A 24,731-nucleotide genomic window follows, 5' to 3' on the forward strand; every position below is an offset into this window, starting at 1 on the left:
AGGAAAATCCCGCCTACATTATATTTCAAAATATGATAAGACGAGGGAATGAGTAGGGTGTGTTTATGTAAGCTGAGTTTTGACATAAATTGGACTGCTGCAGGGATTGGGGGTTTATTTCAATTTAACAAATGAAGTCTTTTTCGAAAGTACTTCATAAAAATTGACATTTCTGGTATCAAGTTTTAACATTAAATAAACTCCTTGGTTAAAAAGAAAAACACTTGCACAAAAAGTTTGCTCTATATTTTCTTGCCACTTTCATAAATGTTTTCGCTCCATGAATACAAGTCATAATAAAATTAATAATAATTAAAAAAAAATCTTCCCTGCTCTGATATCAGCTAAACTCAATCCATCCATCCATCCATTTTCCAACCCGCTGAATCCGAACACAGGGTCACGGGGGTCTGCTGGAGCCAATCCCAGCCAACACAGGGCACAAGGCAGGAAACAATCCCGGGCAGGGTGCCAACCCACCACAGGCTAAACTCAACGATACTTATGATAGCAGCATTACCACAATCACAATACAGATACAATAAAATACTCACAATGATGAGAAGGATGAAGTAGATGAAGTTGTAGAAGGAGTGTGCGTCCATGACATAGTACATGATTTCAACCCAACCCTCCAAAGTAATGACCTGTAAAATAAAAATTACACACGCTTAAGCCAATAATAAAACATTCACATATTCTTTGAAATATAAGACATTTGGATTTCTGGTAACTTTCCCGGTCCGTGTACTTTTTGGTATTTGAAATTTCATTTTAGATGCAAAAACGAAAAAACGAAAATGAAAGGAAATTTCACATATTGATTTTTGATTAAAGAATAAAATGAGGGAAAATAAGGTATTTTTTAATTCTGTGGTAACAAATAGCAGTCATACATTTAAAATTACACATACTTTTCTGGATTTATTTGTGATTCAAATAATTAAAGTGTTATAGCTGAAAAACAACAAAACAGACGTATTTTCGTTGTCTGAAACCAGAGGTACTTCTGCGCGATTTTTGACGACACGTGCAAACAGTCCTCCTCACAACACATCGATCGACGGCCTTGAAGTTACACTGCATGGCATCACTAGAGGATGGACGATTACGTTGTTTTTCAGAACACTAAGAGAGTGACACTCCGGGACGAGGGCATGACTGCAGAAAAACTGAGTTGCATCTTTTAGGTAAAAATACGAGCTTTGCTTCATTGATGTAGCAGTTCTTTTATGAACGTTATTGTTGTTACTTACTGTGAAACAGCTAACATTTGGTGATTTCATTTACTAACACAAAGTCTCGCAATTTTTATAGTGGTAGCATTTTGAATGGTTGCTCATTGACTTTTACCGGCTACTATAGCTAGTAAATGTTTCAAGTTTTAACAGTGCGCACAAGTGTAACTAACACATGTTAGGAGAGCAACGTGATTTACAGAAAGTTTTCTTAACATGTGTTACACTTGTCAATAAGCAACCATTCACACATTTACACACATTCACACATCGGTCGATGTGTTGTGAGGAGGACTGTTCGCACGTGTCATCAAATATTGCGCAGAAGAAGAAGTACCTCAGGTGCCAGACAACGAAAATGTGTCTGTTTTGTTGTTTTTTAGCTATTACACTTTCATTATTTGAATCATAAGTAAATTCAGAAAAGTATCTGTAATTTTATATTTATGACTGCTATTTGTTACCACAGAATTAAAAAATACCTTATTTTCCCCTAATTTTATTATTTAATCAAAAATCAAAATCTGAAAATTCATTTCATTTTAGTGTTTTCGTTTTTGCTCCTAAAATGAAATTTCAAATACCAAAAAGTACACGGACCCTTTCCCCTATGTCTTCTTCTGAATCTTCATGCTCTTGTACGCGTCTTCAGACTTGTCTGTTTTGAGGATGCAGTTCTCCTCCCTTCCACAAGAGGGCAGTTTTCTATGTTAGTGCTTTACAATCACAACCTGGCATCAGAGCTAACAAAGAGGTCACAGGAGTTCATATACATGTTGCTAGAGTGTTCTCCTCATGCCATTTATCTTCATCTTCTCTTACTAACCATTAAACTCTGTTAGGCTACAGGTCAGAATAAAGGGCACAGGGTCAGGGTTTATTCACATCCAAGGGATACAAATAGCAAGCATAAACATTTACTAGAACACAGCGGATGGTTTCACATGGGGGAAAAAAAGTCTGTTAGTATTTTAAGCCAGGAAATAAAAAATAAACCAATGAAAAAGCAGAATAAAACAACAAGAATCATAAAATAGTCCAGCATCCTGGTTAATTGAGAAACAAAATAAAGGCTCACTAGTTCTTTTGTTTGCTAGTTAGAAAAAGTGAGCAAAAAAAAAAATGAGAATATTTAATTGATCTAACCAACACTTTTTATATATTGTATGTAATAAAACATCTCTTATTAAAAGCAGAAATGGCACATGGAATAAGCAATATGAACTGCTGCCTATTGAATGTCACTGAGGCAGGGGATTTACAGGGCCATAAAGTTCAGGCCGGTAGCATTTTGACAATGAAGTCTGAGATTAAATAAGTCATATATTACAGTGTAAGAGGAGGTATGAGAGACACCAGGCTCTTCAGAACATCTTCTTCTTTTCAGAGGAGGAGCGGAGACATCTTTAAAGGACCCACCAATGAAGGGAATGAAAGTCCACGGCAGCCTAATGACCAAAGAGCATAAGAAAGGGACACGGGGACCACGAAGATCAATTCACATCCAGGACCTGTAAAGGAGAGAAGCCTGCCTATGCTTCATCAAAGATGGTAACATATAATGAAAAATACATTATTAGTCAGTCATGTCAAAGAGCAATAGCCATTTGCAACTTTAACATTGTCTTGACTACATTTTTAAATCAATTTAAATGTATTTTAATATAAAAAAGTAGTAATTTATATCTGAAATATGGACACTTCTGGGTGATTCCAATATCTTGAATGTTAGTGCATATATGTACAGTATGTGAAAGAGGAAAAGAGGAACGGCCTAAGAGAAGGTTTATGGATGTGGTGAGAGAGGACATGCAGGTGATGGGTGTGACAAAGCAAGATGTACTGGGCAGGAAGAGATGGAACAAGATGATCCGCTGTGGCGACCCCTAACGGGAGCAGCCGAAAGAAGAAGAAATGTGTTGTATGATTGATTATATATATTGTCACACACTTGAGCATAGGAGGCAGTCAATGGGCTTAGCTGAGGGTAAGATGTCAGCTTGTGGGTTGATAAAGTGCACTAACTTCTCTTTTTCCTCTTCTACAGATCCACAGAAGGGAAACCCACTTAAACTGGCACCAGCCTCTGCCCTCCTGACCAGAGGACAACCACACAGAGGAGCAACTCTTCATAATTTACGTTAAACAATACAATTAACTACGTATAAAACAGATCTGGAGGACTCTATCCCTCTTCAGCAGATTGCAGCATCCATCTCCTTTGTCAGCTGAGTCAGTGGGCCCTCATCTGCTTCCCAACAGCTCGTCTGTCTAACTATGGGTGAGTACTGAGCAGCTTGCAAACCTGACTCACCCCTTACCTTATGTTCAATGAATAAGTACGGGAGAGAGAAATGCTGCAAGTGAAGAGAGAGGCGGGGTGGGGGTTTGGGGGGACCACAGACCTTTCACTTATGAGTGATTCCCAGCAACCTGACCAAAGCCACCTGTAGATTACGGAAAATATTTATGTAAATATCAGAAAGATGGACCCCACCTCCTCCATAAAGTCCATCACAAAAGAACACTTACCTACCCATTGAGCAACAACTGGAAATACAACGTGTTATCTCCATTCAGACTATCTGGGAAAATGAGAGTTGTGGTAGTAGTGGTTAAGGCTTTGGACTTCCAACCCTGAGGTTGTGGATTCAAATCCCACTACTGACACCAGTGCATGACCAGGGACAAGTCACTTCACCTGCCTGAACTCTAACTGGAAAAACAAAAGAAACGTAACCACTCATATCTCATATGTTGCAAGATGCCTTGGATGAAGATGTCAGTTAAATAACAAGTAATAATAATAAACTGCCACCATATCATCTTTGAAAATTAAAAAAAATCAACCTGACTTTGGTCATTGAGTTTTTATTAAAGATCAGCCTTTCGGTTTGTGATGGATGTCCAGGGCCATGCCGGCCGGGACGCCCCTTCTGTATATGTTCCAGGGGAGCAAGAATGGGCTGCACAGTACCTCCTCTGGACCACTTGGTGGCAGCCCCACCGGTGACTGTGGAGCCTCAGAAACCCGCAGGGCTCCATGGAAGATGGAGTTCTCTACAGCCCTGTTGGCATCTGAGGTGGCCACCAGGAGGCGCTGCAGGGGTTCCTGGGCCCATCTGGGCCATAGTTCAGCCACATCTAGAGGTGCAATCAGAAGCAGGTGGTCAAGCACCTGGAGCACTTCTGGGTGAGCTATAAAAGGAGCCACCAGCCACCATTCTGGGAGCCAGTGTCGGGAGGAGGGGGACAAAACTGCCACAGAGGAGTGGAGGACTTGGAGAGTTTATTTGTGCTTGTGACTTGTGGTTTTGTGGGACTGTACTGTGGCTGAGGGACATGGGGAAGATGTGGGCCCCCAGCTGAAGAAGTAAAATAAATTCTTTTGGTTTATTTTAACGTGCCTCCGCTGTCAGTCTGTGTCGGGTCAGGCACATATATAGCGTCTTATTACAGGTTCTATAATTCATAATCCCTGTCATCCTTCTATTTAGGCATTGGCACAATATGAAGAATTCCCTTTTTCTTATAAAACATGCTAGTTAGTGTTAACAAGATTTAAAACCTCTTTCTTTCTCAATACAAGTTCAGCCATATGCCCTCAACACCCACATGAAGAAAAAGATGAGAACATGTGCACCTACCAGGGTGAGGATATCACTGTGATATTATAAAAACTCCCCACTCACCAATTACAATAAACAAAAAGGGAGAAAATGATCAAATAAAACTTAATTATACTGCATTTGATGGATTATATTAATTTCTTATTTTCCATTTAAAAATAAAACTGTGTATTTGGAGAAGATCGGGTCTTAAAATACACACACAAATGGATCGTGGGGTCAAACTGCGTTTTCACCCATCGTTGTTCCATACAAACTCTCAAACAGACTGTTGCCTAATTTCTGCGTTCCGCATGGGATTATTACAGAAGAGCTCTGGGAAAGGAAAGAAAAAGACAATTTTAGCCACTTGAGTACTGTAAGTTCTGAAAGGGAGTGGGGGACCAAACGTGTGACAGCGAGCCATTGTGTTAAAAGGATGATTTAAAAGGCCTGAATCTCTGTTTCATCCTTCAAAGTACATTTATGAAGACTGAATGCATGTTTTATTGAATCCCAAAATACAATTTTCCTCATTCTCCTTGTCCGGAGCTTGAATATTAATAAGGTGGCAGCTGACTGTGATTCATATGCATGACACCACATTGAAATCCTGCAGAAGGCACTGCGATGCTTGCTGTAGCGCAGCCATAAGGCACTATATGAATTGTCCTCACTGAATGAGGCATTTAATCATGAGGCAATTCTTTGTTTTCACAATCACACGATGAATTTATTTTAGTATTATTGTAGAATTTGCTAAAGGCAAAGTACATTTTTGGCAGATCATTCTTTCAGTGGAAAATTAAAGGCCTGCATATTTCAATCAATGGCTTATTATTTTTCCTCCCAATTTACTGATGCGTTGTAAGATACGCTATTATAACGTTTCAAATATATTTTAAATATAAAGACAATTGTTATTAGGCTGACACCTTTATACAAGGCAACTTACCAGATACAATTTTTGGTTTTTCAATTGGAACTCAGGCAGGTGAAGTGACTTGCTCAGGGCCATAAAGTGTCAGTAAGGGGGTCTGAACCCACAACCTCATGGTTTGAGGTCCACAGCCTTAATCGCTACACCACACCACTTGCCAATGACACATTACTTAAGAAAGACAGCAATCAGTTATAGTAAGTCCAGGATATAGAAACAAGAATCTTAGCTAGAAAAAAGGAAATCTGAGCAAATTTCTTCAGTTTTAGCGTTGTTACCTTAGATTAGATTAGATAAATGTTATTAACCGCGAAAAAATTAAATCTGAGCGAATTTCTTCAGTTTTAGCGTTACCTTAGATTAGATTAGATAAATGTTAATAATCGTGAAAAAATTAAATCTGAGCGAATTTCTTCAGTTTTAGCGTTGTTACCTTAGATTAGATTAGATAAATGTTATTAATCGCGAAAAAATTAAATCTGAGCGAATTTCTTCAGTTTTAGCGTTGTTACCTTAGATTAGATTAGATAAATGTTATTAATCGTGAAAAAATTAAATCTGAGCGAATTTCTTCAGTTTTAGCGTTACCTTAGATTAGATTAGATAAATGTTAATAATCGTGAAAAAATTAAATCTGAGCGAATTTCTTCAGTTTTAGCGTTGTTACCTTAGATTAGATTAGATAAATGTTATTAATCGTGAAAAAATTAAATCTGAGCGAATTTCTTCAGTTTTATTGTCGTTACCTTAGATTAGATTAGATAAATGTTATTAATCACGAAAAAAGGAAATCTGAGCGAATTTCTTCAATTTTAGCATCATTACCTTAGATTAGATAAATGTTATTAATCGTGAAAAAATTAAATCTGAGCGAATTTCTTCAGTTTTAGCGTTGTTACCTTAGATTAGATTAGATAAATGTTATTAATCGCGAAAAAATTAAATCTGAGCGAATTTCTTCAGTTTTAGCGTTGTTACCTTAGATCGTGAAAAAATTAAATCTGAGCGAATTTCTTCAGTTTTATTGTCGTTACCTTAGATTAGATTAGATAAATGTTATTAATCATGAAAAAAGGAAATCTGAGCGAATTTCTTCAATTTTAGCATCATTACCTTAGATTAGATTAGATAAATGTTTTTAATCGTGAAAAAATTAAATCTGAGCGAATTTCTTCAGTTTTATTGTCGTTACCTTAGATTAGATTAGATAAATGTTATTAATCACGAAAAAAGGAAATCTGAGCGAATTTCTTCAATTTTAGCATCATTACCTTAGATTAGATTAGATAAATGTTATTAATCACAAGGGGAAATTTAGAATCAACCATGTTGTTTTAGAATTGACTTTAACATTCTACTAATATCTCTATTATTTAAAAAAATCCTTCGACGGAACAAGACTTTTTGGAGACGAGACTTTTTGGAAGAGAGATTTTTTCAAGTCCCACGAGACGAGACTTTTGCCTTGAGATTTTTTGAAGTCCCGCCCTCCTCTCACACATTTTAAAACTAGACCACGATCCTCTCACCTCTCATTCATGTGAATGCTTTTGTCAGACACACTTCCTGCACTCTCAGCTCTTACACATTTTAATGTTTTCCTCACTTTAAATTCCCAATTAAAGAAGACGTATTATGTCCAAATCTTATTGAAGAATTTCATCACGAAGGGTTATCAACAGAAAAAATGAGTACATGGGCAATCCTAGCACCGAGAAACGTGGAAGACAAACGAATTAACGGCAAAAATGTCAATCAGTTACACAGCAAATTGGTTAAATGCGTCCAAAAATGTCGATCAATTACACGGCAAATTGGTTACATTAGTATCAATAAATTATGATGAAACAGTTGGTGGTGATCGTGCAGAAGATGAAAGCAACAACTTACAATATCCCGAAGAATATCTACAACCAGTAACAACGTCCGGTCTTCCAACAAATGAATTACTGTAGAAAGAAGTATGTATCCAAGAAAGGTAATGTAGTACATCTTCCATGGATAACATTAAACAAAAAAGGAGATCTTGATATGCCATTCGTATTAAAACGTTAACAGTTTCCGTTGGAATAGCTTTTGCAAAGACAATTAATAAATCTCAGAGCCAAACATTCGAAAAAGTTGTTTTAGTTAATAGAGACAGTTATAGGTTGTGTTGATGCATATGTAACAATTCCCATGAAAATAAAAATCTCGGGGCCAGGGGGTTGGTGAGCGAAGCAAGAAAAAGGGAGTGTGAGACAAATGAGGAGGAGTAAAGGCACACACTGAGAGAGTTGCTTTCAAAGAGAGAAGCCGTTTTATGGGAATGCACAGGACAGAGCGAGTGCCAGTGAAGAGAGGTACACGGAGGACAAGAGACAGCAAATATTTTTAAACTATATTTTTAAAATCTGTTACCTATCTTCAACAGGTACAGTGTGGCAAAGGGAAAAGGGAAATTTTGGAACTAGGTGTTGGTGACCCTTGGGACCAATGCAACCTCATTTAGAACCCAATTACATTAGTTATAATGAAGCAGTGGAGTGGTGCACAACAAGCGTTCGCTGTGAAAGCCTTTTATGAGAATGGTGCGTGCAATTTCAGCAATTTTTTTTTTGACAAGCCAAAAAAAAAAGTTCTTTAGGTCATATCAAACATCAATACAGCAATGATCACATTTTTCAAAATATTAGTAAAGAGTTTTCCTATGCTAAGAAACATTAAACTGCTGAGACATCTGCAGAAAACCATTCGAATGGGGAAAAAAAAATCCAGAAAAGGGGCACATTTTGCATCGTGAGAATACACCGCTGTTAAATTTTTTCGGAAGTTCAATGTTATTTGTTATGGACAATATGTGGTGTTTGCACTTTACAACACAAGAATCTCTTTAAATGCATTGGAACCACTGCTGGGGTTAAATGTGAGCAGGTCATTGTAATAATTGCAGAAAAACCAGTAGGAATGGGTTGTCAGTGTTTATGAGTTTGTGCCAATAGCTGATGTTGCACCAGTGCTACCAAAACAGTAACTGCAAGTCGATGTGCCAACCTGTGAAATGAAATCCAAATTAGTGTTGGAACGTATTTACTGGTGGACAGACTAATAGTGGTCAACCTGTACTTGAACTTTCCTCAGCTTTGCACTTAGACATGATTAAAGAGACTGTCATAGGTGGTCTGTGGCATTGGGCAAATAATAAATAATAACACCCCAAAAAGTTCAGGCTCCAATCGGGCGTGGGTGTGGATTAATTGAGGTGCTGTCTGATCGAGCCACACACACGTGCAGAGGCTGGCAGATCAGTCAGACACCGCAGTTGTGCCTCAGAGGAAGTGGCTTTTCACACTTGAACCCAATTGGACAGGGAAGATAAGAGGAGCCTGCATGGAACAAAGGGGGTCAGATGAAAGATTGGTAGAGAGAAGAAGACAGAGATTAAAGAAAGGAGAGAAGCAGGCCAGAAGGAGAGGGAGCTGGTGTGAGCGAGTGAGAGAGAAAACAGGCAGCTGGGAAGAGAGACCCTTGGGGAGTGTGAGGCTGATGCTCGGTGGCTGCTGATGGTCACCACATCCAAGCGGGTCAGGGAGCTGGAGTGACACTGTGCTCGATGTACCGACTCACCTCACAAGTCCAGAGAGAGGCAGCAAGTGCTGCAGAGGTAACGGAAGGCTTGGGATTGTGTCCTGCGGGAGAGCCATGGTTCACATGGACGAGTGCCTGGCAGTGGGAATCAGAAGCTCAGCATGGTGCCCTACCTCGCTCACAGATGGCTGCAGGGACCCGAGCATAAGAGCAATGTGGTTCAGCCTGGTGCCCTGCTGGAAGCCATGGGCTGCAGGGACCCGACCTTGGTGCAGATCGTTGGATGAAACATCAATTAGGTGTCTCTTTGGGCTGCAAGGTCCTGTTTTGGGGTAAGCCGAGGAGACGACCATTTTAAGGGGATGCACCGGGGACTGCATTTTAAAGAGATGATACCTGCCTGTGTTTTTAACCTTGCTTTTAATGGAATATTTATTGGATCGCTTTTACCCTTCAGAAACACTTTGTTGTATTGGATTATTTATTTATAACGGATGGAGCACTGCACTTTCATTTGGACACTTTGAGTTGTTTTGGATTGTTTGTAATAAAGCACCATTCACTTCTGCAGCATATGTGTGTCCTCATCTGCCTGGCTCATCTCTGTTACAGTATTGATGGTGGCGGGATCAAGAGGCTCCCAAACAGGAGTGGGAGCATGAAGCCAACCCACACCATCACATTGCCACAGAAAAAACAGTGGAAGTGACAAAGAAACAGCAAATAGCATTTCTTAAATTTCATAAATGACTTAAATTGGGTCAGTAAAAAATTTAGTTTCATTTTTATTTAATTCATAATTTAATTTGGTGAGCAACAATGTAAAATCTGTGAACAATGCTCCTTAAATGTATGAGCAATCGACCATGTGCTCAGCCTAGATTGAACACTGGGATTGGAGGTCCATGTGTTTCCCAATATTAAATACCAGTAACAGTGCACTGCACTATAACGTGCAGTAAATACACTTGACTCATAGTTTTCATCCTTTTTCTCTGTATATTTATCATTCGTTTGCTCAGAGGTTGATGCACTTGCTGCTTCCTGATCAGCTCTTCCTTTCTCCACCCTAGCAGCCCGCTTCTTTTCTTCTTCCGTCGGCATCTTTTCACTTTAAAAATGATTACATCAGTGTTTGTATTGCAATTACTTAGTACGTTTTTCTTAATTTTTCACATAAGCTGGCACTTAAGTCTTCAAAGATATGAAGGGGTAGGGGAAGTGATGGCGAAGGTGGTAGGGATGAGAACAGCCATCCATATGCATGCGCCGAACGACCACCCTGCTGCCTGCATCTGAGAGTTGATTCTACAATAAAATCATATAAAAATAAAAAGAGGAATAACCTTGGAGATCAATCATCACCCTGAAAGCGGATAGTAGATGTCATGTAGTATATGTATTGTGGTGGATTACCGGCTTTCGATTCCGGCTCTCACCCCCAGGCCGCCAGGAGGAGCTCTCCCAACAGCGTGAACGTCCCCCGAGTTCCAGCAGGGCCTCATGGACTATGTAGTGTTTATACGCAGCCCTGCTGGATACCTTGGGGACCACCAGGAGTCACTGTAGGAGGACTCGGAGGCTCTTATGTGCCCTATAACCTGGGAGTACGTCATGGCCACGTGACAGGAAGATACGATGTGCTCCCGGGTTGAAGAAAAGGACTGTTTGCCCTGACCTGGAAGGAATAAGGAACTGTGGACTGATTGGGCAGAAACTCTTCTGGGTCAGGGAATATAAAAGGACGATGGGAACTCCCAGACATTGAGCTGAGCTGGGTGGAAGGCTGGCAACGTGTCTGGGAGTGGAGGATTGATTATTGATTATTGTGGTTTGTTATATTGAGTATTGTGGAGTGGAGGGTGCTTTGTGCACTATTATTATTATTATTAATAATAAAACTATTATTTGGACTTTTATCTGGTGTCTGACGTCTAGTCTGAGGGTTCAAGGGGTCACGGTAACCTCTATCTATCACAGTATATTACATTTCAGGTCATTCTGTCAAACGGTTTGCGAGCTACAGGCGATTTAAACTTCTGGACAGACAAACGGACAGCCACGGTAGCATATTATATAAGAAGACTTTCTGTGCTGTAACATGCATATCAATTAAAAAAAAAAAACTTTTCTTTCTTCATGAAAAAAAAAATTTGAATACAATCAAATAAGAAGCAAATTGATGGATAACTGGCAAATGATATTAATAACAACAACTATAAAGTTAAACCCAAAGTCAAATAAATCCATAAAAGGAATTCAGTTTCAAGGATTCAAAGGGACTATAGGCCATAGATTTACCTGTGAAAAGAGCATTGTCTGTAGGATGTAAAGTGAATGACTGGTTACATCTCAAAACGCTAATTAATGTTTTCCCATGAGCTATCACCTAATGTTTTCTAATTGGGTCTCGTCAAAGTTTGCATTCTTGTAACTGTTCTGTCATGTGTGATTTTCTATTTTATTTTGTAATGCTGAATGGTCCTCTTAATTGTTTTGTTAAGCACTTTGTGATGAGATCTGTGATAATAAAAATTCATTATTTTCTATTTTTACAAGAACGAAAGTGTCTCTAATCTAATGTAAAGTCTTAGGTCCGTAGCTCTTAAATTCCCAACAGACTTTATAATTAAAGAAAAAGCAAATAAGTATCTTAATCCATCTCATGTCTTCAATAAAAAGCTATTTATAGAGGTTTTCTTAATAGACAGTTGTCCTGAATCTGGTGTTTGTCTTGCCGTCCACTTAAAAATGTGCTTCTCATTCAATACATTTTCCTCAGGGGTGATTTTATTTACATATTCTTTGAATTGTGGACTTTATTTTTTTATCTTCATTGAGTTAATATGCTATGCAGCACATTTGCAATTGTAAGTTTATTATTACGCCATGATGGCATCTTTGTTTTGGTATTCACACTATGAGTTTGAGTTCTGGTGGGAATACCGTCACCATGCGGGGTGTACGTGGTCTGCAACAATCTTTAGGTAGGTGGTACATGTCAAAGTAACATTCACACGAACGCCAGGGTTTCCAAGCAGAACATTGCATCACATTGCCTCCGTCAGCTTGTCTTCTTCCCTCAATTTATCCTGCTGCTATCTCTTCCCCAGGTAAACGACACACATGCACCCGGTCAGTCACATGATCTAAAAGAAAATGTGATTCATCAAATCAGGCCACCTTCTTCGATTGCCTCTTGGTCCATTTCTGGCAGTCAAGTTCCCATTTGTAGGCACTTTCAGCGTTGGACAGACGTCAGTATGGGCACGCTGACTGGTTGGCAGTTACACAGTAAGCTGCAATGCACTGTGTGTTCTGGCTCCTTTTTGTCATGGCCTGCATTATTTTTTTCACCAATTTGTGCTACCTGTTCTGTGGGATCGAACCAAATGGCTAACCTTCTCTCCCTACTCACAATAATGAGCCTTGCATACCCATGACCCTATTGCCAGTTCACTAGTTGTCCTTCCTTGGACCACTTTTGGTAGGTACTAAACACTGCAACTGGGATTATCCCACAAAAACTGACATTTTAGAGATCCTCTGACCTAGTCGTGAAGCCATCACAATGTGGCCCTTGTCAAAAGTTGCTCACATCCTTACACTTGCCCAATTTTCCTTCTTCCAAAAAATCAACTTCAAGAATGGACTGTTCAAGAGCCATTGCCACAAGATAATCAATGTGAATTTCCCCTTGGGATTAATAAAGTATCTATCTATCTATCTATCTATCTATCTATCTATCTATCTATCTATCTATCTATCTATCTATCTATCTATCTATCTATCTATCTATCTATCTATCTATCTATCTATCTATCTATCTATCTATCTATCTATCTATCTATCTATCTATCTATCTATCTATGTTATTCACTTCACCTGTCAGTGGTTTAAATGTTATGGCTGATCAATGTATTCTTATAGAGCAAATCTTACAGAATTTCATTTCTTTTCTTTTCCGTTTATCTTCATATTGGTGACTTTTTGGATGTGTGTGTGTTTCTCTACGAGCAGCTTACACACACACCTCTCCCAGCATTCTGACTAACTTGTAATGGGGATACGAGTGGCTGTCAGATGAGTAAAAGAGGAAAATATACAACACAGAAGTTGAGCTAAGTGGCAGTTTTCATGTGTCTGTTGGCCTAGCTCTTTCTCATGGGTGGGGGTTGATTTGACCTGGTTTTGTCAAGTTTGACTTGCTTGTATGGAATGTTACTTGCTTTCAATAAATTCAATAAAATGTTAAAGAAAATAAAAGTTGAGGTAAGTGCTCACAAAGTTAAAGTGAAACATTAAACTAATTCGTAGTTGAATTCACATAGAATGTTCCTCTGTGTTATGACAGATGAGTTCAATGGGATATTTTAAAATTTCAGAAGTTTGTAATGTACAATTTGTTTCAGATAACCCAATGAAAATTGCACTGTCTTGAAAAATTTCCTTGGAAATTTGTGACACAATTCAACAAAATTTGTCCACTGGGAGCCGAGTTGTTTCATTTGGACGGAAATGCAGACAGACACACCTGGCTACCGCAATAGGTGCTGCTTGCATCATACGCAAATATACAGTACCTAAAACTGAATAAACAAAATTTAAATATACTGTGGTACGCGGCTGGGGGTCAGACCCGGCCGGGATGCCTGGAAGGACTGGGTTATGGCTTATTTATCCTCCGGGCCACGAGGGGGCAACCGCCCTGGAGTAGAAGAGGCCCACGGAAGGGGAGCAGGGAGGCTCAAGACCGTTGGGGCCTCTGGTCACTGCCAGGGGGTGCCCTGAGCCTCATGGAGCCTGGGACTTATACACTTCCGCCACACTCATGGAGGACGATCCTTCCAGGGTCACCCGGAGTGCTTCCGGGTGCTCTCCTGATGCTCCTGCCACACCAGGACGTGACGTCAGGTAGAACACCTGGAACTCATCCGGGTGAGGATAAAGGGAGCCGCCTCCCTCCTGTCTGTGAGCTGGAGTCGGGAGCAGGAGCAGGACGAAGATCCTGGAGAGAAAGTGCAGGTGGCCCAGGGACAAGGAGAGAGAAGGCCCAGGAGAAAGGTGACTGGGGCTAGAGGCACTGTGTTGGTGTGCGGGACTATGACTTGTGTTGTTGTGGAAGACAAAATAAAAGGCATTCTTGATAAAGATGCGGTCTCTGACTGGTGGTGTCCGGGCAAATATCACAATACAAAGTCATCTACACCTGCATTCCTGGCATAAACACTCTGAGTCAATATTTGGAGCAAAACTTTTCAATGAAATTTTTTTACATACAACAAAAAAAAGTTAACTATAAACAAAATGTATTCTTCTTCAATCGGTGCGAAACACGACATAACCAGTACCAGATGCAGCTTCTTAGGTGACCTAGGCAAAAGTAAAAATCTCACACACAAACCTTAGAGTCTTGAAGGCAATCGTTGTACATATTATTGCAGATCGAAGACGGGATATGGGGGTCCTGTTTGGTTTTTTACATACATAAAAACATGAATATTAGAGTGAAGATTGTTCATGGATGGGTGTCCATGACATTGTCAGAATATCTCCCTCCACAAAACTTTGCCACCCTAGATGACTGCCTAGTTTGCCTATATGGGAGAGCCAGTCCACCTTTCAACTCAACTTATTTAACATTGCAAACATTTCTCTTGACTCACATTTTCCAAAATGTATCTCGGTCAAGATCAAGCATTTCCTGTTCACCTAATATTACTGAAATATTTTTAATTTGTTGCATGTATCTGTAGATCTTTCTCTTCAAAGAAATATTTAACAAAAAGGCAAATGTTGTGGAGAAGACTCAGCTCAATCAAATATTCCCATAGTTCATACCCTGCCGTCCTTGATCCAGTCTTGTCGCTCTTCTTTGGCCTCCTTGACATGCACAATATAATCCATCATCCTTATTAGGATTTCCAACTGTGCACTCCATTTAATAATAAGCTCACACTCAATGTCCACTAATTACTGGAATATTTCCGGCCTAAAGAGAGTGTACAGGCTTTCCAAACTGCAGAAAACAGGAAAATGTGCAAGACTCTCTAAAATTCCAGTCACACACAGTAGTGTTGGTGAACAGATTTTAGACTCAATTATGCTTATAGCAGGGTCAAGCATAATCTCATAAGCAGCTGTAATATGTTCCTTACAACTTTCCAGCACAGGGATATTTGGATCTTCAAGTTTCAAAGCTGATAAAGTGACAAATATGGATGTTGTTTCAGAAGAATGTTGTGGATGTGACCAGAATTTCTGAAACTCTCATTAAAATGGGATTTGCCTCGAGTCTTTCAGGCACAAATAATTGTGGCTCTATGAATTTAACAGCTGGATCAGCTTCAGATGTACTATCAGGTGGTGTAAGAGTCAATCCTAGGAAGTTAATGCTAATGTTTAATTCACATACATAAGTGCTTGCTTACTATAATTATAATGGCACGTGAGTCTTACGTAACTAATGGAAGGTATCCCCTATAAGCTATGGAGCATTCCTGACACTCTGCCTAAATTCGGATGTAGCATTTAGATTGTTAGCTTGCAAATGGAAAGGTATAGACCTGGAATGCAGTTTTCTGAGCATATGTCATATCACATACATGTTCACTAGTGCACAGTGGGTCTCTTTAGGCCTTAGGACCCAGTTTTATCATTTTTTATTTATTCAGAACCCTTTATTAGCAGTCATTTTAATGTAAACTTGACATTTTCCCTGAATAGCACATATCTGTTTTAACAATGTGTTTACAAAGATTATTGTAGAAACGGAACACACATGAAATGCATGTGTTCCAAATAACGATCTATTATTTCCATTCTAAAACTCCAGCACTTCACTCCTAGATAATCAATCAAGGCATGAGCTAGGAGAACATTGTGCATGTTCTGCAGCAGTGGGAGATGGGATACCAGGCTGCTTGCTGCTTGTCTTTATTGGCACATTTACAGGACAAAAGACGCTGACGGAGAGGTGCGAATGGATTTAAGGTGGGCCGGATCTACGAGTTTTTTTCGTAAGCTCTGGTAATTCTAGTGTTAATCAATCCATTCTTCCATTAGCACTCTGTGACCAAAGATCAGTCCTACACAAACCTACACTTGCACGTCTTAGCACCTGCTGCATTCTGCCACTGACCACTTACACGCCATACAATGAGGAGTAACAGTAGAAATGCTGGCCTGTGATGCCCCAAGCCTAAATGATGACTTGATAAAGGACCCCATGACAGATGCTCAGGGAACATTTGACTCTTCATTTCACAGCATACTCAGCACTCATGCTTTCAAGTTCAAAGACACAAAGAAGAATTACAACCATTTTTAATTCTCCTCCCATTTAAAATGCAAATTTATGGCCTTTTGTTATGTGTCTGGACTATGGGGTGCACATACAAAACCTCATGGCTCTGCACTCCTTCTTCTATTTCAGGTTGATCTGATCATCCAGCCATGTCTACTAAACTGTTTACAGAGAATATCCTTAAAACTTGAAAAAAAAAATTACAAATTGAAAGACCAGGTGGTGGTGGGGGGGTTAGGAATTTTAGGCGATGTCAGAAACTTGGAAACCAGAGAAAGTAACACCAAAATGATGGGTTTCAGGGATTTTGATCATATCTGCAGACTCCAGGGAGGTAATATCGTCGACTCACTCAGCAGAAAATGTAAGCCTAACAGCGGCCTCCCGCTGTGTCGGTGTTGATAAGCAGTTCTTCTTCTAAAAAAAAAATAAAATGCAGCTACGGTCAAGAATTCCGTCAGCAGTATAAACTGCATGAACGTATTCGCCAATCTATTTTCAGAGAATCCAGCAGTTGAAAAATGATTGTTTGGTGGTTTAAGGAATGCTGTGTGCCACTTTGTAAACAAGTACTTTCTATTGTTGCCTAGGAGTGTCTCATGGTGGAATAACAGATTTTGTAATAAGTACTGGATGTTCTCCTGAAATGTCATTTATCTTTTCTAGCCGAGGCCTTGTGACGTTTTCTGGGTCCCATTGTATTTAGTGCGTGTCTACTGTAGCAGTCAGTCATGGCCACCATAAGCTGCAGCTTCGCTGTGGAGATGTCACTTTACTGAAATGAAACTCGGTAAAATCGCAATGAGGGGGTTGGATGGATGGGTTTAAAAGAAGACAATGAGTGAGAGAGAAGAAACGACCTGAGCACCATTTCTTCATCTCTTGATCACTCATTAATAATGAATATAACAGAAAGCCTGCCTTCCGTCAGCGCCCTTTACAAGAATCAGTGAAAAATGCAGAGAATGATATATATTACTTTTGGAGCAGCCATAGTGAGGCAAAATCCTTGGATTTGTACACTTCAGTAAACTCCTGCTAAAGTGTGCTGAGAACTGGATATTCTTTATAACTCGGCCAGTCTGGGTCAACAGATTTAATTCACGTCACTATGCATCAAGAATTATGGACAGTTTAATTGTGTAGCAGGGCTACAAATAATGCCAATTGTATCTGTTCAATATTTATAAGTGTTAATAATAATAAAATTATAATTATTTATATTTACTTATTTGGCTGACACCTTTATCCAAGATGACTTACAATATTTATGGTACAATTAGTTACATATCTTGTGGTACAGACAGGTCAAGTGACTTGAACTCATGGTCACACAGTGTCAGTAGCAGGATTTGAACCCACAACCTCAGGGTTTGAAGTTCAAAATCTTAACCACTACACCACACCATTTACAGTATATAGCACTTTTCTTGCTTCTCAAAGCGCTTCACATAGACAGAGGGGAACCACTTCAACCACCACCAACATGTGGTACCCACCTAGACGATGTGACGGCAGCCATTTTGAACCAGTACGCTCACCACACATTAGCTATTGGGTGGTGAAGATGAGAGAGATAGCCAGTTAGAGAAGGAGATGATGAGGGGGCCAGAATTGATGAGGTCGTGATGGACATTTTAAGCAGGACATCGGGATACACCCTACTCTTTTCCAAAGATGCCCAGGGGTTTTTAATGACCACAGAGTGTCAGGACCACTGTTTAACATTTCATTTGAAAAGCAACACCATTTTTACAGCGCAACGTCCCAATCACTGCACTGGGGCATTGGGACCCACACTCAGATGACAGGGTAAGAGCCCCCTTCTGACCTCGCCAACATCTCTTCCAGCAGTCTTTCCTAGAAGGTCTCCCTTTTCCAGGTCTGTCTGACCTTTTTCTTGTATAATGCAGGGAGATTCACTCAAAAGAGGGCCCGAATATTCTGTTGTAACTCCCATTAGGATGAAGCAATCTGAACTAAAAAAATACGCTCTACACCTTGGAAGTGATTTCCGTTTTCTGACAGACACATTTTGATGCGGCGCTCCATGTTCTCAAATGTAACGGGGAATAGCAGCAATTTCACGCTGGATGTTTTCCTTCAAATTTTCCACAGTGTCAGGCTTGTTCCTATAGTAGACCCCAAAGGAAGAAGTCTGGTGGTGTCAGATCCGGTGACCATGGTGGCCAAAGCCCCTTTGAAGTAAAGTTGCAGAAGGAGGACTCAATTTCTGCCATGCTCCTTGCCGATGTGTGACATGTTGCTCCATCTTGCTGGAAGTAACCTTCCGTTAACTCACGATCATCCAGTTGATTCTGGCATTGCTTAAACGAATTGATGACCCAGTAGGTTTGCACCATGAAGACTCACTGCTCAATACTGCACACCAACATCCTGATGAGAAGTCGAGTGACTGAGTGAAGGGGTACGGGCGGTATGTGGCCAGAAGCTGCAAACAGAGGTTAAATGGAGGTTAAACAGAGGTCACAATGCTGTCTGGCGCCTACCTCATCACTCTGACGCAGGGGCATCCCAGCTTGTTCAAAACTCCATATACTGAGAAGCACATTGCACGTTGTTTCGTTCAGATTGCTTTGCACTAGCGAGAGATATTATGGAATATACAGGTCCTCTTTCAAATTAATCTCCCTGTATATATATATATATATATATATATATATATATATATATATATATATATATATATATATATAATATGAGGTGCCAAACATACAGTGGAACCTCGGTTCACGACCATAATTCATTCCAAAACTCGATTTGGAACTTGAGTCGTAACTCGATTTGGTCGTGAACCGAAGTAATTTCCCCCATAGGACTGTATGTAAATACAATTAATCTGTTCCAGACCATATGAACTGTATGTAAATATATATATATTTTTAAGTTTTTAAGCACAGATATAGTTAATTAAACCATAGAATGCACAGCGTAATAGTAAACTAAATGTAAAAACATTGAATAACACTGTGAAAACCTTGAACAACAGAGAAACACTTTTTTATTAATGAGTTTTAAGCACAGGGAAAAAAATGAACATTTGAAAAAATCTGTAATTTAATAAACCACCAAGAAAAGTAACATTGCAACAATGAAGCTACGAACCGATCACCGTAAACAGAAGTGAAAACAAAAACAAGCCCAGTGCATTCTTTAACTGCCTTCTCTACCTTATGAGTCCAGTCCTCTCTCTCGCTCACTTGCCTGTGTGTGTGTCTCTCTCTCTCTCGCTTGCTCGCCTGTGTGTGTGTCTCGCTCTCTCTCGCTCACTCGCCTGTGTGTGTCTCTCTCTCTCTCTCGTTCACTCGCCTGTTTGTGTGTGTCTCTCTCTAGCACCCCTGTGTGTGTGTGTGTCTCTCTCTCTCGCTCACTCGCCTGTGTGTGTGTTTCTCTCTCTCTCTCGCTCACTCGCCTGTGTGTGTGCCTCTCTCTCTCTCGCTTGCTCGCGTGTGTGTGTGTGTGTGTCTCTCTCGCATGCCTGTGTGTGTGTGTGTGTCTCTCTCTCTCTCTCTTGCGTGTGTGTGTGTGAGTGTGTCTGTCTGTCTGTCTCTCTCTCTCTCTCTCTCACGCGCGCGCACGCCTGTGTGTGTGTGTGTGTGTGTCTCTTTCTCTCTCTCTCTCTCTCTCTCGTGCACCTGTGTGTGTGTGTGTCTCTCTATCGTGTGTGTGTGTGTGTGTGTGTGTCACGCGCACTCTCGCTCTCTCTCTTGTTCGCTGCACAGGAAATGCACAGGGAGAGACTGAACATGTACAAACTGAAAGGGAAACTGGCTTGTTCGTATACCGAGTGTGTGGTCGTGAACCGAGGCAAAAGTTTGTCGAAGTTTTTGGTCGTAAACCAATTTGTACGTGTACCGAGACGTTCGTGAACCGAGGTTCCTCTGTATATATATATATATATATATATATATATAATTGTAAATGCTACATGAGTTGGATGGGCATCCTGACCAGAGAAGAGGATGGTTCTTTATCCAGACAGGAGGTTCCAAGCAGGCTGACCTTTTTGGAGTTGGGGGTTTCCTGTTAGTTCCAAGTTGCAAAAATTAAAAAAAAGACTGCACATTTCAAGAGGAAAGGGGAGAAAAGGAAGCATCGAGAAAAAAATACGAGATCTGTCAAAACAAACACTGTGTTTTTCTTTGTTTGTGTTCAATTCTTAATTTGAAAAATAGAAACAACAAACCCGCCTAATGAAATACCGATCAGACGACATAAGAAGAAAATACATCAATCCACAAAAAAAAAAAAAAAACACAGCTCTGTAGCTCCCAACCTCCTCCTCCTCCTCCTCCTCCTCCTCCACCTCCTCTGTAAAGGATCCGGGGAAAAAAAAGGAAACAGGGAATGAGAATTGGGGCGTCTGAATAGAGCTAAGGACCCAATAAAAAGTCATCCAATAACAGCCAAGCAATACGCACACCAACTGAATTTCAGTGTCCGTTATGGTAGCTCTTTGTGAATTTTTTTTGGGTTTGATCCTTTTTTTGAAATGTGAATATCTTTTTGTAGTCAACTATTTAATAAAGACAAAATGATATAATCTCTTTAAATTTCATTTCAGCTTTGCGTTTTATTTTAGTTTTGGCTTTCAGGTTATTACATTTTATCATTATATTCTGAAATTATCTTTTTTGGGGGAAATTCTAACTGCAGACACCTGGAGCTCTGTGATTTAGAGGCTCTGCCGAAGAACCAATATGATCTCATGTTTATGTCACGACGACACTCCTACGTGATGTTATGTCTGTGTCATGAACTGAGGTCTATGGAGTCACAAGTTTTTGTTTTTTGGATTACACAGTGTGATCAAGCTTGGGCTTTGGGCATTAATAGTGTGGCAGAGCGGCTCTTAGGGGGTTGATGAAGCAATCAGCATTTCATGCACTCATGTGCAGATGCACACTGTTTTGGCCGATTGCCTCGTTAGGACTCCAGGACTCAAAATTATGAACCAATAGTTAAAAAAATGGAGAATCTGAGATGTTATGGGAGGAGAATGGGTGGGGGACAAGTGGCCAAAAAGACATTTTGTATCCAGTTTTATCCTCGACTTTGAATTTCACTCGTATCTTTGTCGTCGTTGTGTTGTTCATTTCGCCTTTTGGCTCTGCTCGTCCCCAGCCACTTCTTCAGCCTTGTGTTTCAGCTCCTGGTTATCCCCATTGCTCACAATAATTGGGAAACTTGGGCTTCCATAACATCCCTGGTGTTGCTTGTATGGATCCCATACAGGGTACATAATATAGTTAGAGGAAACCATAAGGTACTACCAAGAATGCTTTGGACCTTCTCCCTTTTGACCATGTTTCTTGCATTTGGCATTTTTTGGTTTTGATGCTTTACCGACTACCTGATATTATGAACCTGTTCTGCTCCATACCTCCTAACATCTTCTCCTGTTCAATGTTCTCCTATTTGTTTCTTTAAACACACTCTTTTCCCCTCACAGTGTCCTTAACAGCAATATTTGAAAGTTTTGACCTCCTAAGCATTATTCTAGGTGGCACCTGCCTGCCTGAGAGATGGCACAAGGGTACCTTCTTCTGTTATAATACTCATATACAAATTTTTTATTCCATTATGGTGACATTGTGGATTAGTACAAGGAAGGTAACCTCAAATGTTTGAAATCACCTCCATTAAACACGCCAAGGCTTGCTCATTTTCATTAAGAGGTCATTTCAGGTTGGAAGGCTTCTGTTGAATTTAAAATTAGGCTGCTAGCGCTCCTCACGTAAATGTGTAGAAAATTCCAATCAAGCCTTCCATTGACTCTTTTTGGTGTTTTTTTCTTCAAAATGACCCTCCTTTTACTCTCCCTCCCTCCCTCCCTGTCGTTCATATTACAAAAACATGTGGCAGACATTTTAATTTCAAATGAGGGCCAACACACAAGTTACCCTGACCCTGTTTAATTCAGTTTGATTCTTTATTAATTAAAATGAAGGGGACCAATCAATCTGTTGAGTTCTGTTTTCTTTTATGCATTGATTATCACTTCCCCAGACACAGGAGGACTTTCAGCCATGGATGCGGCTTCTTTGTAAAAATGGCTCCTTGAATTTTACTTGTTTCTCGATAAAGGCAAGGGTTCCAGCCAGGGCCATGCACATGTGCAACAAAGGTATTGATGAGCTCTCTAGTTTAGTTTGGTGTCAGCATTACTTGAAGACAATGACAGCCAGAACCTGGGGGACCAACTAAGGCCTGTGCTGTACAGAAGTGCTGACTTGGCAGCGGACAGTGACAGATGAAATTCACGGCCCTGCCAGACTCAGATGTACTGCATCTTTAGAAATTAAAAGGACGCTAAGAGGTCAATTACTTGGTCCTGATTGACTCACATTTATTAGGTTTCCAATTATGATAAAGAAGACTTTTAAGGTTATATGCATGGCCCTCTCTAACTTTAGTTCACTTGGACAATTTTGCAAAACTTAATCAATGATTTAAAGGGGTTGGAATATGCTATTTGTTCACTAGTGAGGTTTTTAAAGAGAGTTGTTATTTATTTGTTAGTTATAATATTTGTTGCGGTCCTGGAAAATGCTAAATTATCTATCTTGTCAACTATACTAAAATTAGTATCTATCTCTCTAATCCTGCCTACTATACTAAAATTAGTATTTACCTCTCTAATCCTGCCTACTACACTAAAATCTATTAATCTATCCATCTATCTATCTAATCCTGCCTATACTAATATCTATCTATCTATCTATCTATCTATCTATCTATCTATCTATCTATCTATCTATCTATCTATCTATCTATCTATCTATCTATCTATCTATCTATCTATCTATCTATCTAATGGCGGCACGGTGGCGCAGTGGGTAGCGCTGCTGCCTCGCAGTTGGGACACCTGGGGACCTGGGTTCGATTCCCGGGTCCTCCCTGCGTGGAGTTTGCATGTTCTCCCCGTGTCTGCGTGGGTTTCCTCCGGGCGCTCCGGTTTCCTCCCACAGTCCAAAGACATGCAGGTTAGGTGGATTGGCGATTCTAAATTGGCCCTAGTGTGTGCTTGGTGTGTGAGTGTGTTTGTGTGTGTCCTGCGGTGGGTTGGCACCCTGCCCGGGATTGGTTCCTGCCTTGTGCCCTGTGTTGGCTGTGATTGGCTCCAGCAGACCCCCGTGACCCTGTGTTTGGATTCAGCGGGTTGGATAATGGATGGATGGATATCTATCTAATCCTGCCTATACTAATATCTATCTATCTATCTATCTATCTATCTATCTATCTATCTATCTATCTATCTATCTGTTTGTCTGTCTGTTTGTCTGTCTGTCTGTCTAATCCTGCCTATACTAATATCTATCTATCTATCTATCTATCTATCTATCTATCTATCTATCTATCTATCTATCTATCTATCTATCTATCTGTCTGTCTAATCCTGCCTATACTAATATCTATCTATCTATCTATCTATCTATCTGTCTGTCTGTTTGTCTGTCTGTCTGTCTAATCCTGCCTATACTAATATCTATCTATCTATCTATCTATCTATCTATCTATCTATCTATCTATCTATCTATCTATCTATCTATCTATCTATCTATCTATCTATCTATCTAATCCTGCCTATACTAATATCTATCTATCTATCTATCTATCTATCTATCTATCTATCTATCTATCTATCTATCTATCTATCTATCTATCTATCTATCTATCTATCTATCTATCTATCTAATCCTGCCTATACTAATATCTATCTATCTATCTATCTATCTATCTATCTATCTATCTATCTATCTATCTATCTATCTATCTATCTATCTATCTATCGTGCCTTTCATATCTATCCATTGATTGGTGTATAGTGCCTTTCTGCCTGCCTACCTACAGTAGATTCATAAACTATTCAGACCTCTTCACTTTCACATTTTGTTATTTTGCTTCCTTGTACTAAAATCATTAAATTAATTTTTCCCCACAACACTCAATACCTCTGAATGATAAAGCTAAAACTGGATTTTAGAACTCTGGACAAATGTATTCAAATTAAATAACTGAAATATCACATTGATTCAAGTATTCAAGCC

General features: G+C 39.8%; 1 protein-coding gene across 2 annotated transcripts in view; it reads right to left on the reverse strand.

Annotated features, from left to right (window-relative positions):
- Window positions 1-24,731, reverse strand: part of cacna1ia (calcium voltage-gated channel subunit alpha1 Ia) — an 856,996-nt gene that overhangs the window by 254,166 nt on the left and 578,099 nt on the right. For both annotated transcript variants that reach the window (XM_051935123.1, XM_051935122.1), the window contains exon 8: window positions 555-647. In XM_051935123.1, the coding sequence (XP_051791083.1) occupies window positions 555-647 (93 nt within the window). The remainder of the gene's footprint in view (window positions 1-554; window positions 648-24,731) is intronic.

This window comes from Erpetoichthys calabaricus, chromosome 12, assembly GCF_900747795.2.
Source record: "Erpetoichthys calabaricus chromosome 12, fErpCal1.3, whole genome shotgun sequence".
NCBI lineage: Eukaryota > Metazoa > Chordata > Cladistia > Polypteriformes > Polypteridae > Erpetoichthys > Erpetoichthys calabaricus.